The 18682-nt window shown below is 36.8% G+C and overlaps 1 protein-coding gene across 9 annotated transcripts in view; it reads right to left on the bottom strand.

Moving 5' to 3' along the window:
- The window catches only part of MAGI2 (membrane associated guanylate kinase, WW and PDZ domain containing 2), a 725755-nt gene that overhangs the window by 287287 nt on the left and 419786 nt on the right, over nucleotides 1-18682 (bottom strand). For all 9 annotated transcript variants that reach the window (XM_069035710.1, XM_069035728.1, XM_069035720.1 and 6 more), the window contains one exon: nucleotides 8460-8579. In XM_069035710.1, the coding sequence (XP_068891811.1) occupies nucleotides 8460-8579 (120 nt within the window). The remainder of the gene's footprint in view (nucleotides 1-8459; nucleotides 8580-18682) is intronic.

Genomic DNA, 18682 nt, shown 5'->3' with positions numbered 1-18682 from the left:
TAAAACATAGAGTCATTATTTTTGAAAACAGTGCAAACCAAATACACAGATTTCCCTACACTTGAAAGGTTTTGTTCATTTTTTTAAAATATCTTCAGGGTTTTTTGTTTTGTTTTTAATCAGAAACTCCTTGCTTTGAAACACAAACACTTCTTTTAGTGCTTGTGGTTTTTTGGTCTTTTATCTTGCTTTAATTAGCTCACTTGGGAAGTAATGTAACTGTATTGCAGAAAAAGCTGTATCAGTAGCTGAATCCTTCTTTTCAATTAACCATACAAATCCAGGCCTTCTTCCCACACTCATACTGCATTATTTCACACTTGGCACAACCTACTTCTCTCAAAGTCCTTCATTATTTTAAGGTCATTCTGACAGGATGCTTCCTGTCTTATTTTGTGCCAGCAGGCAGAAAGATGAACACTTTTGTTCACCTGACTGGAGTCCACCATAGCAACCATGACCAGGGTTGCATCCAGGACTGCAAAGTCTTACAATACCTTGCTATTGAAACAGAGTAATCAAAGTGAGATTTAAAAAAACCCCCACAATTTCTTCCAAGGCCATAAAAGGGATTTTTTTGTGTCTTGCTGCAAAGCAATTTCTGCTGAAAGAATAGAAATATGGAAACTGCAATCCTTGCTAGTATACAGAGGCCTTATTCTGATTTTATAGAACATTGTGCAAACAAGGGGAGACTTTAAGGGTCAGTTTTGCTCCCAGGAAACTACATGTGTGTCTGGAAGGCAGAAGCAGGGACAGGTAAACAAGGAGAAATAGAGAATAATTTCCTGGATACACCGGGCAGAATTAGGAAGGCCAAAGGAAATCTGGAGTCAGGATTGCTGAAGGTCATCAAGGGCAACAGGAGAGGTTTTACAGCCACAGCAGCAAGTAAAGGAAAACTGGGGAGAACGTGGGCCAGTGTGACAGGAGACCAAGTGATGGAGAGTGTAGGAAAGGATAATCTATGGTAGGAAAGGGTGAAGGACTCAATATCTTCATTCCCTCAGACTTTACTGGCAAAGTCTGCTGCTCACTCCCAGGCCATTCAGGTCTTTGCTTAGGACCAAAAATGGCAGAAACTACCCATGTTACAGAAGGATCAAATTAGGTACTAATTAGGTCAGCTGGACATGTGCAAGTCCATAGGACTGGATAGGATGCATATGAAAATGCCAGGAAACTGGCTTGATGTTGTTTCGGGACCATTCTCTATCATGTTTGAAAAGTTGTGATTAAGAAAGCAAAGACTGGAGAAGGCACTTGTTAGTCTTCAAAAAAGGCAAGAAATATTTAGGGAACATACTCAGAAAAAACCCATAATCTTTTGATTCATAGGAAGATGTTAATAGAAAGGCATTGTGGAAGCTTCAGTATACCTTGTGCTTAGAAAATATAAAAGCTTCGATATTTTTGGAAAATTCTGAGATTGAGAGAAACAAAAAGGGGATTTTCTCCATTTGTTTTCAAAAGAACCTCCCAAACACTTTTTAGACTGCAGTTTATGGTATTTAGCAGAATACTGTTTGATACAGGAAGGTGATCTGAGGCTTAATATTGACGAATATTGCAAATATAAATGTGTAGTATCCAAAAGGATATAAAATCTAGAGGAGCTTCACAAAGACATAACATGATAAATACATGTCAACTGGATATAAAAAATATTGTGTCTTTCCAGTAATGTATTGAAAAATGGAGATCTCTGTAACTGAGCAATGTAGCTAAACATTTCTGCAGAGCACATCATAATGAGTTGCAATTTGAATGGTAAATTCTTTTACATCTTTTGCAATCTCTACAGGTACATGTGCCTTATCAGTGTGATAGCCTGAAAACTCAGGCTGTACAGCTTGATGTTTTTTTTCTAACACAGTTTGCATTTAAACTAAAGCTACACAATATGTACTGCAGGCAAAGTTCACTTAGAAATGTAACTGAAATGCAAACATGAACTGGTTGTGACCTGTTTTATAAAAAAAGCCCACAATCAAAACCTAGTGTGTCACACAGACAGCATTAATATATACTATACTGAAGCATACAATACTATACTACAGCCTTTAATTAATCTCTCTACTAGTGCAGGAATATTTCTACTAATAACTACTTTTAAAATTCCTAAGAGATGAAACTTGGATCTCCACCTCTGGAGGTTATTTTAGCTTTTAAATCACATGACTATGAAAAATTTTTTCCCCAGTATTAAACTGAAATATTCATCTTTTCCAGCTTCCTCACATTAGCCCTGGTTACTTATTTGCCCAACTGTGTTTTATTTTTATTCACCCATTGGGTTCACATATTTTAAATTCTCTGAGCTTCTCAATCATTACTCAACAAAGCTCTATCTGATGAGTTCTCTAAATTTATTCCCTACAGCTCTCCTAGTAATTTGCATTACTTTTGCCTGGACACCTCAGTTTGTTAATACTTTTCTGGTAGTAACGGCACAAAGTTCTAAAGATCAGGGTGGAGGTCTTAGCTGAGCTGACACATGGTCAACCCAGCTTGGGAAAAGACATGAGGGCAAAATTTCTTTCTTTATTTCCCTGCAGTTGAGATCCTCTTGGTGCTGATCTAGCTTTGATACAAAATAAAGTATGCTAACAGTTTTGGTGAGCCTGTTCGAGCAGACAGGGTTTCTGGAGCACTCAGAGCCCTATAATTTGTGTTCTGTTGCACCTGGCCCTGCTCTACATCCTGGGAATACACCTGAGCAAAGAATAGTGTTGTCTGTCTAGTTATATGTTCTCTGAATATGGGGGTGAAATGTTGAGACCATATTACTATGAGATCTACCTCTTCAAGAGGCACTTCCAACAGGAATATGATTTTTACTACCAACTATCTCTTTTCATTCTTCTATGCCCTTGAAAACACTTTCTGCTCTTAAAAGACATGGCTTTTGGAGGACTACTTCTATTTTTATCTCTATGCATCTATCCTCATGAATCCTTTGTTTTCCATTTTAAATCAGAATATTTCATTAACTACTGTATTTAGGTCTTAGGAGGGTAGCACTTCATTATCTTTATGTTGATTAATTTCCTTTGTATCCATCTGCTGTGGAGTGCTCAGGATGTCCTGCACACAAGGGAACACTGCATACAGTGAGTGGGTGGAATTCTGAATACCTTACAATTTTTACAAGGAAGAATGGAATCAAAACTACTGGAATCAAACACCAACTCTTTATAAAACCATTTTCACCACAAAGCAGTAATTAAAATCTCCATTGCCTACATGGAGCAGTCCTTAACTCATTTTTAAAATTTACAGATATTAAAATGAAATGTTAATTGAAAACGCATTAGCTGAACAGAAGGGTTTTGATCGTTTAGGCTAAATTTGGCTTGAGAGAAGAAATGATAGCCTATGTAAAACTTAATATCTTCTTAAGGAGACAGAATGGGGACTGTCTCCAGGTGAATGGAATCTGAGCACCTCCCAGTGTTGCTTATGTGCCAGTTGTTGGCAGAGTCATGGGCAAGGCATTGGCTGTGAACCACATTCTCTTCCCCAGCAGAGCTTATTATAATGCTGACCCCTTAAAACTCTGCCTAAAACAACTGGAAGTTTTGTCTTCAAATTAGCAATTAATACAAAACACCAAGGTTTCATCCATGGGATGTATTCAACCTGTTCTTTAAAGATTTAATAATTACAGATTTCTGGAATGCTAAGGAAACCCCAGCTAAGACTCACCCTTCTGCCAAACAATACTCCATCAGTGAAAAAAGCATGGGTGAAATTCTGTTTTCAGAATTTAAGCCAGCTGGAAATTTACCATGGAATTCAGTGGGACTAAGGAAAGTCCATGATCATGTAAGTGGTTAAATAGCTTCAGTGATCGTGGACTTTTCACCAGTGAATGAATTTGAAACAATTCCAAACAATCAAACAAATCATAAAAAGTGCATTTTTGAGAAAATTGATGTCACAATAACTAAAATCATTGCTTTTCATGGAATAAATTAAGGACTATTATATTAACAGCAAATAAGATGTCTTTTACAAGACAACTGTTCTGGAGATTTTCTGAGGCAAACAAAAATTTGATAGAAAATAAGAGTTCTACTTAGTGCATTATTGATAAGTGTACTGGCTGAATTAATTTATGTTCTTATTTTTGTCACATCTTTAACCATTATGAACAGGCTTTTTAATGTTTTCATTTGTTATAGAGCTCATCATTGCTAAAATCCCCCTTTCTTTAACGTATTTGAAATACATTTCTATCCCTATGGATTACCAACAACCATGTTTCTTTTTCTTACAGTATTTATACACTGAACATCTCTTGTTATTTCTGGTACTACCATTACATGTGGCAATTTTACCCATAGCATGCATTGTACTTAAACTCTTACATAATTAACACTTCATAATGATGTCTTACTATAACCTTCAATCTTGTGCCTTAACATATCTGGGTTTTGGAAATATTGAAGCTGTTACATTCCTGTTAATGAGCACTGACATTCTTAAGCAATACACAATTTATTTTAATTCTACTGATGCACTGCACTGGCTAAGAATTTTGCTGATCTAAAAAGGAGATGGGAACAACATTTGATATCAGTGATCCATGAAGTCTCCATGCAAGTTTTGACGTATCGGAGAGATGACTATGCTGAGCCAAACCTCCTACCAGAGAAGTTGTAAAAGACTGTACACACACATAGACACACACTTTGTCTGCTCATCACAGCTTTTTCTATTCTGCATATTATAGATTGACACATTGTGTCAATTCAAGGACCATCTTTGATCTTCATTTCAGAAACTAGGAAAGGAATGTGGGTTATTTTGCTGGGGCATGTCTTCCTGTGTTACATGAGTCTGCATGGCACGAGTGGCTTTCATTCTGCACAGGAGCCCCTCCTCCTCTGGTTATACAACCATGGTTATGTTATCTAAACAAGTGTGTTGGCTAATGAAGTTATCATTTTGAGCCAACTCAGAATTCCTTTAATCAGTACAGTAAATTGAAATTCTACTAAAAAGCAAACAAAGTGAAACCTTTAGGATTTGGTTGTGCTGCTACACAAAGACCTCGAAATAAATGTTTGGTGTGTTTCAGGCAAACAGCCCCTGCCTCAAAAAGCAAGGTTGGTGTATAATAAATTTTTAATTTTACACAAATATGCATAATAAAATTTGCAATTTTATTACAAATTCAGAACTCAATGACAATGTCACTGAAGTTAACATGACTTCGACTGTAAATCTGACTGAGAGTAGAACTGACTCTCGTATTCTTTCTCTTGTTCTGCACTGAATAATGTTACTTAGATTGACAGGGAACTTAGCCACAGGTAAGCTGCAAAACATAGCAACTGTTTATGTAACATTATTATGCTTAAAATAATTCATATCTATAAAGATAACTTTCATCCCAGCCGTTGCTCAAAAAGGCATAAGTAGAAAAGGTCAAAATAATAATGGATTTAGTCCTACTGAAATGAAATATTTTCATATTTGCAAAACTGCTAAACAGAGATTTGTAGAGTTTTTATCATGAACATACTATTGCTTTTCTACAGCACTTTGGAATACTACAGTCATTCACAGTCGTCACAGAAGCAGTAGACAAAGAAAGGAGTATTCAAAGCCTAAAGTAGTAAGAAGGTCACAGAGTATCCTATTTTTAATTCTAAAGAATTTGTAACTTAAAAATCTATTTTAAAACTAAAAAAAACCACGTGTGCTTCAAAGAAAAAAAAAAAAAAGAACTATACAACTCTATCTAAGAACGTATGTTGCTTTCACTTTTAGATTATATCCCGTCTAGGCTGGAATCACAACTCTTATTTGCTGCAATAGAACAAAATGTTTCTGGTTGTTTTTACTGGTTTTATCATTACTATGAGAAAATATCCCACTCCCAACAATACCAAGTACTACAATGAACAATACAAACAGTATCAGGTAAGTGTCCACTTGGCCTCCTTCTCCTCTGTCTTACCTGAATGTTACTGATTCTCTTTGGAATTCACACTGTAGAAGGCAAATTGACTGAAAACAAACCTTCTAGTCAAAAAGTGATGAAAACCAGCACATGTACACAGTCTGTCTTTTTATCTCAACTAAATGAGAAATCCCTCATTCTTTAAAACATTTTTCTGGTAGAGATGAACTGGTTCATAGTAGTTGTGGTTAGATAATCAGCACAGTCTGACATAACTACACTATATGGAAACAGCTAAATACAGGATGATTTTCTTAAAACAAAAAAATAATAAAGAAATCTTCAAACCAATCTATTAACACTGAGAACCTTTGAAAGGAAGGCTGATTTGTTTCAGAAATCTAATAACCAATGTTGATAAGGAGAGGAAAATTAATCTCCCAGAGTATGTATGCTCACAAAAGTTGCTTCATATATGCAAGAATTCAAAAGTTATCTTCTCTTCATGAGGGAAGTCAAAAATTTCTTTGCTCTGGTTGTTTTAACTGTCACCAGTAAATTTAATCACTGCAGTCCTAATGTGCTCAGGAAAACTTGTAACAGGATGATTAGAAAAATTCTTCCCCAAAGAAGGCATTACAGTCAAGAATTAAGCAGGAAACTGGGGGTGTAACTTTGTATGGTCATGTCCAAACATCTTTGCATGGGAACAGGAGAAATAGCATCTGTAAAATAGTTATATTTTCTCATGTGTTACCTATTATTTGCCATAAGGCACAAGCAGATAATATATTATCTGGTTTTTTTGTCAGAATGTGCATCTGGTGATCAGGAAACCTGGGAATCAAAGACAGGATTTAGGCAGAAATGGTCTGTTGAGTTTAGTTAGTTGCATGTTTAGTTTCTGATTTCTTGGCTTCAGTGAACTTGTCACCTGTGATAAGCAAATGACGTGACAGACGTTGCACAGTCACGACTTTGGAACTCTCTTCAGCTGAGTCCTCAGCTGGTTTGAGGAGTTATGCAGACTTCCTCAACCAGTATTTCACCTTGCTGTCCACTCAGCTCTGGTAGCTGGTATTAAAAGACACATCTTAGTATCCCTCGAGGGACAGAAGAGCACTGTGAATTAATTTAACATAGCAGTTCAATCTCTACAAACTTGCTGCAAACTAATGAAATTACATGGGCAAGCAATGACAGACTTGTGCTACACTTAAGCTCCTCTAATGTTACTTTCAAACACCTAAGGTAACAAAAAGACACTTCAAGAAAGGCTTGTTATTTAATTAACCTGTGATAAAAGTAAAATTGTGGTGGTGTATTAATGTTTAGGTAACTTGTATCGTCACATGTCAGACAGTAGTGAAAAATGTAGAAACCTGAAAAATTACATACTTTCCTTTATTTGATCTTCTTTAATGGAAATCTTTGTTACAAGTTCTGTATTGATATAAGTCTTAATGAAAATTCATTTACTTCACAATGGGTACTTTGTGCTGATTAGGTGGGAAAGAATTATCTTTGCTGCTATTTATAACACAGCTAATGATTTTTTTTGGTGAATACCTCCTTATTTATCTTCAGATGCTTTCCTCAACAGGGATAAAGTCAGGACAAAAGGGTCTTCATTGCTTCTTTTGCTACAAATATGGGGCTGATTTCTGTAAAATGGCTCTACTCTCCCAGGTATTCCCACGTATATGGGTCATATTGTTTCCTATAAAGGGCGTTTCCTCTAATTCTGCATATTGCAGTAAAAACCCACTATCCATTACCCAGTTATTTTAAATACTAGTGTATTTCCAAGAAACATCTGGTTTAAAATAGTGTACCATTATTCTTGTTTTATTAATTTTATTTATACCCTGCTATGTAACTGACCACCTCTTTACAACAGTTTCACTTTCAGTATAGCTGTGTTTTGGAAAAGGTTTTAAATCAGATGAATCATATGTTCTCCTGGGAAGCAGTGTCATGCAGTAAGCTGCTGGCTCTTTGCTCCATAGACGGGCATCTCTAAAACAGCCACTAGGACAGCTCCTATCCCTCTGCCATATTACACAATTAATGAGTTCTTTTCAATAACTTTACAAAGCCCATAAGACAGAGCAAATTCTGCCTCTGTTACTTAAGTAGTGAGGTTTCAACTTCTGATATAGATGGATATTTGCAGGATCACAGGTGCAGAGGAAAAGTGTTAGTCTTACACCCGATTTCTGTTGTGGAATGTTAGGAAAGCAGCTGTTTGCTGAAATTTTGTGGAAATGTTCCCAAGTATTTTGTGTAAAGGACTACTGTTTGTGTCCTGTAAATGCAATGTAGATTCTCTTAACCACTACAATATACTAAAATTATAATGAACCCATATGCATTTAGCTTTTACATATGAAAATATTTTCATAATGGCCATATGGCTTTTCACAAATTTCTGATAACAGTAGCAATGACACACTTGTAACAGAATATCCCAGTGTAGTTCCATCTAATTAGAAAACAGTACAATGGAAACATTATACAAATTTAGCAGTAAAAACATGCTTACCTTCATATGTTCCACTTTCTAGGAGAGCACCACTTTTCTCCAATTCCATAAAATCTTCAACAGTGATGAAAATATAGTCCACACCAGGGACTTCCCCCTCCTTATGTGGCCTTGTGGTGCCTATTAACAATATGAAAGACAGACTGTCAAGCATGTGGCCTAAATGTAGAATGATCTTTTTGAAAGCTTTGGAAAATTCACAAAGTAAACCATTTATACAACATCTTACATAGCACATCTTCCTTGTGAGGATGCCTTTCAAAGCAATATAGCTATATTTGCTGAAACTGACAGAGGTACATGAAATGTATGTTGAAGATCATGCCAGATATTATTTGGATCCATATTATTTATTCTCACTAATGAAAAACTATCATACTGTTGTTCTTTTTATGTTACTAGAAAGACCCTTAGTGATATCAGGCATTCAGAGGTAACACAAAACAGTCTTGCCTACAATTAATCTGTTTCATGATATTCTAAACATGTATTTAGAACACAAAATAATAGTTCTGTAAGTAAATCTGTAAGGGTTATAGTCACATTGCTTGTTTCAGTGCCATAAGTGGACTTGACAAATGGTTAGGCTTCAGGGCCTGTGGGATTCAAATCACCTGCTAACTGTGCTGTCACCCTGCAAAGGTGTTTATATTTAGTTATTGCCTCTATTGTCATCCCTGGAAGACAGAACTCCATAAAAGCTGGCAGACAATATTACACACAGCCTGAGAAGCGACTTGGCTTAGCTAGCAGAAGTTGGGATGTTAGCAAGGAAGAGTCTGAAATTGACCTGATTTCCTAATGATCCAGTTTATTGTGGTCAGACTACCCCTGCCTTGATTGAAACCACTAAATAAGTCTCAAAATTCTGTTTGGAAATGGGAGTGTTTTAGGTTCTCTTCAGTCTCAGAGTGTTTGAAATATCTTAATAAATTCTTTATCAATACTGTACTGATTACATCACACATGCAGGGTTTAGTTTAAAGACTATTGACATTGGGAAGTGGCTAGAAACCTGTCCAATCTCCTTTCTGTTATTTGAAGACACAGAGACATAGAACCGTTAGGTTAACTCAATTGCCTGTCATAGAGACCTTTTTCTCCTCAGAGACAGCCTGAAGTCCATGGCAAAGACTGAATGAGCCTGTCAAGCTAATATTTCAGTACCTAACATGGGGAATATATTTTGATAAATCTATAAGACCCTTCCCTCATTTTCTCAGATTCCAATTCCCTTCTCATCTCAACATTTACAACTAAAACTGGCTGTTAATTTCTGGGAATTTTCATACTATTATCTAGAGTACTCTGTCGATCTGGAGTACTGTATGCAATTCTGGGCTCCTCAGTACAAGAGAGATGTGGAGCTCCTGAACTGGATACAATGGAGGGCAACAAGGATGACTGGGGGGACTTGAGAATCTCTCTGATGAGTAAAGGCTGAGAGAGTTGGGCCTGTTCAGCCTTGAGAGGAGATGGCTGAGAGGGGACCTCATTAATGCATGTAAATATCTAAAGAGGATGCCAAGAGGATAAAGCCAGGCTCTGCTAAGTGGTGCCAACCACTAGGACATGAGGCAGTGTCTGATGCACAGGAAGTTCCATCTGAATATTCAGAAGAGCTTCTTCACTGTGCAGTGACTGAGTACTGCAATGGGTTGCCCCAACAGGGTGTAGAGTCTTCCTCCTGGCAGATATTCCAGAACCATTCAGATGCAATCCTGTGCTAAGTGCTCTGGGATGACCCTGCTTGAGCAGGAAGGTTGGAACAGATGACCCACTGTGGTCCCTTCCAACCTGACCCACTCTGTGATTCTGTGATTACTCTTGTGTTTTGGAGATGGTATGGTTAAAGTACTCAGAGACCTGGATTGTTCATAAGAATGCTGAATTTATTTCCCATGCAGCAGCATCCCCAAAGATCTCCAATCCTTTGTGAGAACTATGTTGAAGCACAGGGGTTCTGGTGTGCCACTGAGCTCCCAGGAGCTCTGCTAACAGCACAGACATCAGATGTTTGATCTGTGTGCTCTCCCTCGAGAAACTTTTCACTATCAAAGAATATTGACAGGAACTGTATCTTCCTCAAAAACACTCTGGCAAATCAAGGCTATTCCCAGACATGGCATAGGAAGGAAGCTGGCATATTAGACGAATATCTCTAGCTTACTGTTTCTACAATATTTTTGTTATGTAGCCAAGCTAGAATTACCAGTTTACCAATCAAACAAAAATACAAGTAACATAAAACCTAAGACCTGCTTTGAGTGGAAAGTTGGAAAGATGATATAAAGAGCTCCCTCACAAGTGAAATTTTTAATGATTTTATGCTATTAAGTTTTAATACACTCTAGTTTGTTTTAAACTCATGGATATTCAGCAGTCATTCATGAGGGATGATGACAAAATCTCACAGGAGGTCAAACAACAGACTTGGTCATCCCTATGTTTCTCTACTTTGGTCACAGTCTTTGGTCAACTTGCCTAGAAAAGTGTAATGTAATTAGTTCTGAATACCTCTCTCAAGTTGGAAGCTAAAGACTTAATCTTTCTGCCTTTAAATTATTTAGTCAAGCTTTTTTCAGATACAGTACAGATATGATACCTTTTGCATATGCCTTGCATTACTTAACTATTAATTATTCTGTCTAATCTGCTTAGACAACACCAGGAGACAACACTGTCACTTGGATGGTTCCACCCTCTCACAGTCCTCAGGGAGCCTACTCCAAGAGCCCTGCACTGCATTGTGTACTGAGGGCTGCAGCCTATAAAAGATAAAGCAGTCACTTCCCACAACAAAATGGAGAAGGGAGCAAACCATGATCAATAGTTGTGTGAGTTCAGGGTGACTCTCACCCCACGTACAGCAGTTTCCATCCCCAGCAGAAATTTATTGCTCTTGATAAAATCTTGCTGAGTCCCATTTCCTTCCCGCATCTGTTCTCATTCCCTCAGGCTGGAGGACCAGAGATCTTGGAAATGGTTAAAGCAACTCCCTGGCTAATGGAATAACCAATGCTTTTTGCCTCTTTTACTCTTTCACCCTGGAGGGACTGAGTTGTTGCTAATAATACTTCTGTCCTCCTTTATAGTTTTCTGTAAGCACCATGGACTTTGTAATGTGCATGTTTACAGAGTTGGACACAGTTACTGGAGTATCTTAAACACCCATCAAGGTCCAAACATTGAGATCTATATATTGGAATCTTACAGACCACAGGCAAATTATTTCCTTTAACCTAGAGCTACACTTCTTAATAGATTTTAACTACATTCATATAGATGGATAAGCAGGCCAAAACCCGCTGTTGATTCAAGACTTAAAACAAAGGACTAATTCCAAGCCTTTTATTTCTACAGACCCATCTTTTGTTATGCAGCATCAAGGCTTAATAGGACACAGTTTTTACTACTTATAATATTTAGACCTTTATTAATGCAAAAGGGAGAAAAGAACTCAGTTACCATTTTGTTACCATGGTAACCTATGAAAAAATAATCTTTGAATTCCATAATGAAAGAATATGATCCTTTTAGATCTTTCAGGACCAAAACCAACAAGGGGTATTTGCACTATGCATATTTCTGACGAATACAATTTATTGGTGCTATTGAAGACACAAAATGAGAAGCTCTCAAGTAACCATGACCAGTCCAGTCATGCAAGTGCTGTCACACAACCTGTAGGTACCTTAGAAATTGCAGGATCTTGGTCTACAAAATCTGGACTGATACTGATCTTCCTTGACTTCACGACCACTACTAGCATCATTCATCAATCTGCTCTCAAAACCAGTATTAAGTTCATTTAGTGAGCAACTACTTTGTTTGGATTTATAACTTCAGGATGGATAGTTGGTACAGTTCAGAGATATTTAAGGTATGTGTTATATCTTTTTATTATTATTATGTTTTAAAAAGACCCTTTGCCTTTGCAGCTGGTTTCTTCTCTTCTACAGGGGAATTATCATGATTTGCCATACTTCAGTGCAGGCTTCTGTGTGGTGTTGTAGGATGATGCTATATTCCAGGAGAGGAATTAAGTGCTGTTTACATAAATAGCCTCTGAAAGAGTATTTTTTTTTTAACTGAGTTTAAGGCACCTGAGGACAGGCATTTAGACACGTAAGAAATCTTTACCTGTATATAAAAAAAAAGAAGTGTTTTAATTTAATGGCAATAAAGCAATGCTTTCATGAGCTTGGGGAACAGTAAATTAAATGGAACTTTTATGTTGACTTCTAGATTGGAAAAATGGTCAGTTCATGTAGTATTCAGTCCAGATTACCTTTATTAGCAAAAAAGTATAGAATTATTGATTCTAGAAGAGTTCCAGGGCTGGAAAGCCCCACACCAGTTTGTAGAGGTAGGAGAACAACTAAGAGTTTCTATGTCTCTTTTTAATCTCAGAATTTGATTAAATAATTATAACATTTTAGTGCTTATTTGGTAGCAAGGCGCACAACCTGACTTGGAACATATTTCTACTTCTTAGAAGCACTGAGTCTTTACAGTCTCTGTCCAACTCTGCTACTTTCAAAAGCAGGAAAGGTGCTCCCTCAATATTTCTTTATTTGCTAACTCCATGTAGTTATGGAAAAGAGGCTAATTTATTTATGTGTCAGCATAAGAATATTAGTTAAAACTCCCAGAACTATGACAGGAAAGACTCGGAAAGGTGCTCTTTGCTCAGTACCATGGACACATTTTAAGGAACACTTCATCCTTTCAGTAAATAATCTGTATTTTACAGTCTTTAGCAGCATTATAAGGATAATACTGCACTGGTTGGGTCCCTGTACAGTCTATATGATGGTCAGGAAAGTAGAAGTAAAGGTCCCGCATGGTCCAATACCGACTCACTGTATTCACAGGTTTCAATGCTCCAAGCTTACAGGCATGTTATAAATATTTAAATTACTACCTTTTTTTTGGTAAGTTAAGGGCAAATATGGCACACCACTATCCAAACATCGTCATATGTATTTAGCAGATTTGTATTTGGATTCACAGATTGGTTCCTACCAGATGAGGTAAATTCAAAAGCAAAGGTGTGTCTTTGCCACAAGGATTTAGAGTAAATGAAGAGCACAGAAATAACCTAGTCCTTTTTGCATAATGACCTACTTCTAAAGTAATTTTCCAAATGTAAGGAAGTGAATCATGTCTTATTTTGCTTATCTGCTCCAAATGTAACAAAATGCAAAGAGAAAAATGCCTTTAACATATAAAGCCCTTTTATTATTAGACAATCTACTGAAAATTTGTTCTGTAACTCTGGTCTGTACAACAGCTTGCTGTGGAACATGGTACATCAGGCTGTCATACATTACAGTAGCTGGAGGGATCCCTCCTGCAGAAACAGACTGCTAATCTTTAATAAACTTCAGCTGAGCCCTTGGTATGACCTTGTATACACTTTGCCTTAGAAAAATTCAACAATACTTAATTAGCTCCTTTATTTGTTTGCCAAATTACTCTGGAACACTATTACAGTGGGGAACTGAAATGTATGGGAAATTATACCTATCTTGTCAAATTACTAACTGCATTAAGCAGAGAAGCGCCACATGTGTCTTGATCTACTGAATTTCCAGCTGAAGAGAATAATAAACATAATTTTCAAGTAAAGTGATTTTCGATGTACTACAAAGCCGGAAGCTTCAAGTGTTTATGACAATTCTCATAACAACAACATAAACCACAATGGCATAAGTCCCTTCTTGCCAATGGTCATGAAGAATAGAAGTGTTTCCCTTTCCTCAGTGTGCAATACCAGCAATTTCTCTGATGTATTGCTATATAAAAAAGCTGCAGAAGCAAAGGAATGAATTCCAGATTCCTGAAAATGTTTTTCAGGGGTAGTAGTTTCAAACCGCATTAATAAACACGTTGTTGGCAAATGTAATCCTGATGAAGATCTGGACGTTAATCAATACAAATTTAGTAAAGATGCTCAATGCTCTACATTGAGGCAAGAACACATCTGAGAGGGGATCTGATCAATACATACAAATATCTTAAGGGCAGGTGTTAAGAGGATGGGGCCAGATTCTTTTCAGCACTGCCCAGTGACAGGACAAGGGTCAATGGGCACAGACTGAAACAGGAAGTTCCATCTGAATATGACATAAAACTTGTGAGAGAGATAGAGCAGTGGAACAGGCTGGCCAGAAGCCTGTGGAGTCTTCTCTGAAGATATTCAAAACCTGCCTGGACACAATTATGTGCAACCTGGTGTAGGTGAACATGCTTTAGCAGGAGGCTGGCCAAGATGATCCCCAGAGGCCCCTCCCAACCTCAACCATTCTGTGAAAGCCAGGCATTTAGCAACTGCTGAGCTGTGAGACTGCAGCATTATTTGCAAAGTTACCTGTACACAGAGGGAAAAATCAGATGTTATTTTGAAGAAGCAGTGTGTTTTTTCTATTTCCTGGATTTTCTGACCAAGTTTTGGTAGAAAGCGAAAAGCATTTAGCCATACTTCATCACAGAACTAGAAGCTTCATTTCTAGGTGCTTAATTCATATGAGCTAAAAAGGAGGTTTTGCAATCCCTGTGTATAATTAGCATCCAGAGAGTAGCAGAAGTAACAGATTAACTACATGGCTCAATCTGTTGTCCAATGAAATTAGGTGGAGAATTTGATTCATATCAAAAGAAACCTTTAGAAACAAAATAAAAGCCTGACCCATGGTTTTAACAGTTTCTGTTATAATTTGGGATTCATGACATTGGATACATTTTGACTTTTGCGGAAGAAGCAAAACATAAGACTGAAAAGCAGTCCTAAGGGACTGTGCTCTAGGTTGTAGTGCACACATTCTACAAAACCACATAATGCTTAGAACAATATATTTTATATTTTATAGTGTAAAACAGAAACAATGAAATTCTGAATTTGAGATTTATAATGCCCGTAGGAACAGATATAAAGCATGTCCTTTATGGAATATGCATTCTTTGAATGATTCTTTAGATCTTCATTATATCTAAATTTGAGACATATGCATTAGGTAAGCTAGATAAGCTCCTGCCTGGTGGTTAGGAGCATTATTAGATTCCAGATGCATATATCCTTTCAAATACCTTTCTTAGAACGATTTCTAGATTCAATATGCATCTGCTTCTGATTAAACACAGCCTGGGTTTTCTATTTGTTCTTTTGGTTTCGTGCAATGTGACAGACAGTGAACAGCCCTAAGATAATTTATGCACTGTAAAATTAAGTCATATTGGAGCTGAACAGAAAAGTAAAACTGAGAGATGGGAATGACAGTAGTTCTAGCTAAGGACTGCAGGTAGGAACATTATATATTTGTTTATTTATTTGGTTAATTATGAGAGGACCACTGGAAGAAGAACCCAGATAAGAAATGCAGCACAACAGCTGTGCACTGAGACAGATACTTGGAGACCTTTTTTTGGAACAAATTGTGGCATATCCAGTTACCCATTACACAGTGCAAGGACTTGAATATTGCACTTTGTGCTCTTGTCCTGTGGCAGGCACTGACACCCTGGGTGTTCCCTCTTCAAGGGTATGTGACATTGCTGGTTATTGTGGCATGAGTTGGGTCACTCCTGCAGTTGGTGAATTCTCATTAAGTCTGCAGGGTACTTTCTTTTAAGAAGAACTCTGACCCAGTATTAAGCCAGATATCCAAGTTTCATTGCCAACACAGCATTTCAGCAAATAAAATTTCTTCTTTTTCATTATCTTTGCCAAGAGTAGTTTTCAAAACATTAACAACAAACTTCAAAGATAAAAGCTAGTAACAGAGAAATGTGAATACTTTGTGTAAAGTTAGGCATGGATGACTGCAGAAAATACTTGTGAAAAAAAATAAGAAAAGCTGTTGCTAATGCAGGTATCTTAGACACTTAAATGATATTCTATGTAATTCCTGGAAAATGACAAATTGTGAAATTGGCTGTTCAGGCATTTGGAAATATAGACCTTACAGGGGTTAGCCAAGTCCCCAAAGCAATCTGATTTTCAATGCTCAAAAAGTGGAAAAGATAAAAAGAAGGAAAATCAGTTATGAATAATTTTGGTTTTCACATTATTGCCCAAAGAAGATTTTGTGTTTTGTTTGATTGGTTGTTAGATTGTTTTTTTAAGGCAAGAATTAGTACCAGGCAGGAAGCCGCAGAATACACTAGGATTTTATTCATAGAACATGTTAATGCCTTAGCAAATACCCAGAAATATGTCCCAATATCTTTCATGCTTATTAGAAAACTAAAATTCCATATCAGCTTTCCAAACATATATGAAAGAAAGCAGTGAACTGCTATAAAAAACCATTTAAGAATAAAAATTTGGAAATCTGATGATTAATGAGTGGTAGATTGTGGTGTAGGAAGTATGAGGTTTTTATTTTGGTTAATTAGGAACATGTTGAGCTAATAAATAATTAATAGACTCCAAGATATTTTTTTTTGCACATGCTTTAGATAGTTATTGTTCTTGTTTCATGAATTTTCACTTTCAGGTAAACATATAAACTAAAACACTATGATAAACTTTTACCTTTTTTGTACATTTAGACTTTGATTACTATGGTACATAGCTGTTTACACCCCCATAAATCAATATTAAAACTATAAAGAATAGGTTTTACATGAAAATGAATATATATGTGCAAAAGAGAACTATCTGAATAATGAAGACATACATTAGGGCATCATGATGAGAGAATCATGTATGCATGAACATTTATGTTTCCACACAGATTTATAAAAATCACCTGCTAATGAGATCCAGACAGAGACTTTTGATCTTACTAATAAAATAGAGGTTCACCTAATCACATGCAAAATGCTTTCTACTACTAGAAAAGCGTAATTAGAAAATAGTTTCTTATGGTCTTTAGAAGAACAAAGTCTTTTCTGAGAAATGTCTGATTTTTGCAGCTCTTCAAGAGGATAGATGATATAGTTAGAGAACTACTTGCATAGTAGTCTGTTGGCATGTGTATCTCTGCTAAACAGTGAGATATTACAGCTAAATTTTTGTCTAGTCTTAGCAAATTTGTTATTCCTGCTGATGGTTCAACAGATTGGATCATCAGTGGAAATATAATAAAGTGAGATTTGGGATGGTTTGTTCAACTGTGATGCCAAAACATCTACTTATACTGCACATCATTCAAATATACTTCCAGAAATCCTGGAAATGCACCACTTCTAGACTAAAGGACAACATTTCTGCTATCAACAACAGAACCTGCTTTTATACCATTTGATTTTATTAGCATTATAAATAAACTGTTATGGATGACTTCTGTTATGCAGCTTGTACTTATTACCACACAGAGATGAAGAACTCTCTTAAATCATACTCACACCATAGTGCATCTTGAAATGTTCTGCAATGCCTGCAATAATAACTTTTCAACTGAAAAACCACTAATATTCTTGTTTGTTTTGTATATTTTATTCAAAACTAGGAAGCCAGCCACTCTGTATAATGTCTATTTAATAGAACATTTTAAAAGGATTTGTGAAGTTGTTAGCTACTAAAACTCTGGAAATATTTAAAAATGGATTTTCTAAATCTACAGTCTTACTTTGAGAGGCATTAAAAGAGGGAAATAGGCTACCATAGAAACCATCCACACATGTATCCTTAACCAAACTCAACTCAGGTGTTTAAATTTGTGTCAATAATACAGAACAATTAAGAATGAATCAATAGTATGAAACAATATATACAGCCAAAACTCTGCACCCTTCACCAGACACTGGACTAGACCTTGGTTTGGTGACAAAAAGATGCCCATATGAAACAGCAGATACTGTTGCAGTCATTTTTACTGACCAGGTTCGAAGAAATGAAGGAGTGGCTGTGCAATGCTGTGTGCAACACTTCCAGTAGATTCCCAGCTGAAATCCCTCGTGGCCAACTGCTATCCAGACAGCAGAGCAAATGCTCAGCTGAGACACAGAGAATGCTATTCCCTCAGTAGGGATCCCATCAGTGCTAGACAGAATTTCTTACTGTGGGATGCCACCACATGCCGTGGAGGGCTTTGAGCAGAAGCAGAAGTCATGCTGTGGGGCTGCTTCCCATGGCAGCACTGCTCTGTCCCTGTGGAAGCACATTTCTCATCTGAAGGTTACAGACTGCTGAAGGCTGCACCTCTCAGGCACACTGGCAGAGCAAGCACATTTTCTTGTCTGCTTCTAGAGTAAGACAAAACATCTTGTTCCCC

Source organism: Aphelocoma coerulescens, chromosome 1A (genome assembly GCF_041296385.1).
Source record: "Aphelocoma coerulescens isolate FSJ_1873_10779 chromosome 1A, UR_Acoe_1.0, whole genome shotgun sequence".
NCBI lineage: Eukaryota > Metazoa > Chordata > Aves > Passeriformes > Corvidae > Aphelocoma > Aphelocoma coerulescens.
The sequence above is the reverse complement of the archived record's forward strand: the minus strand, read 5'-3'. Positions and strand labels throughout refer to the sequence as shown.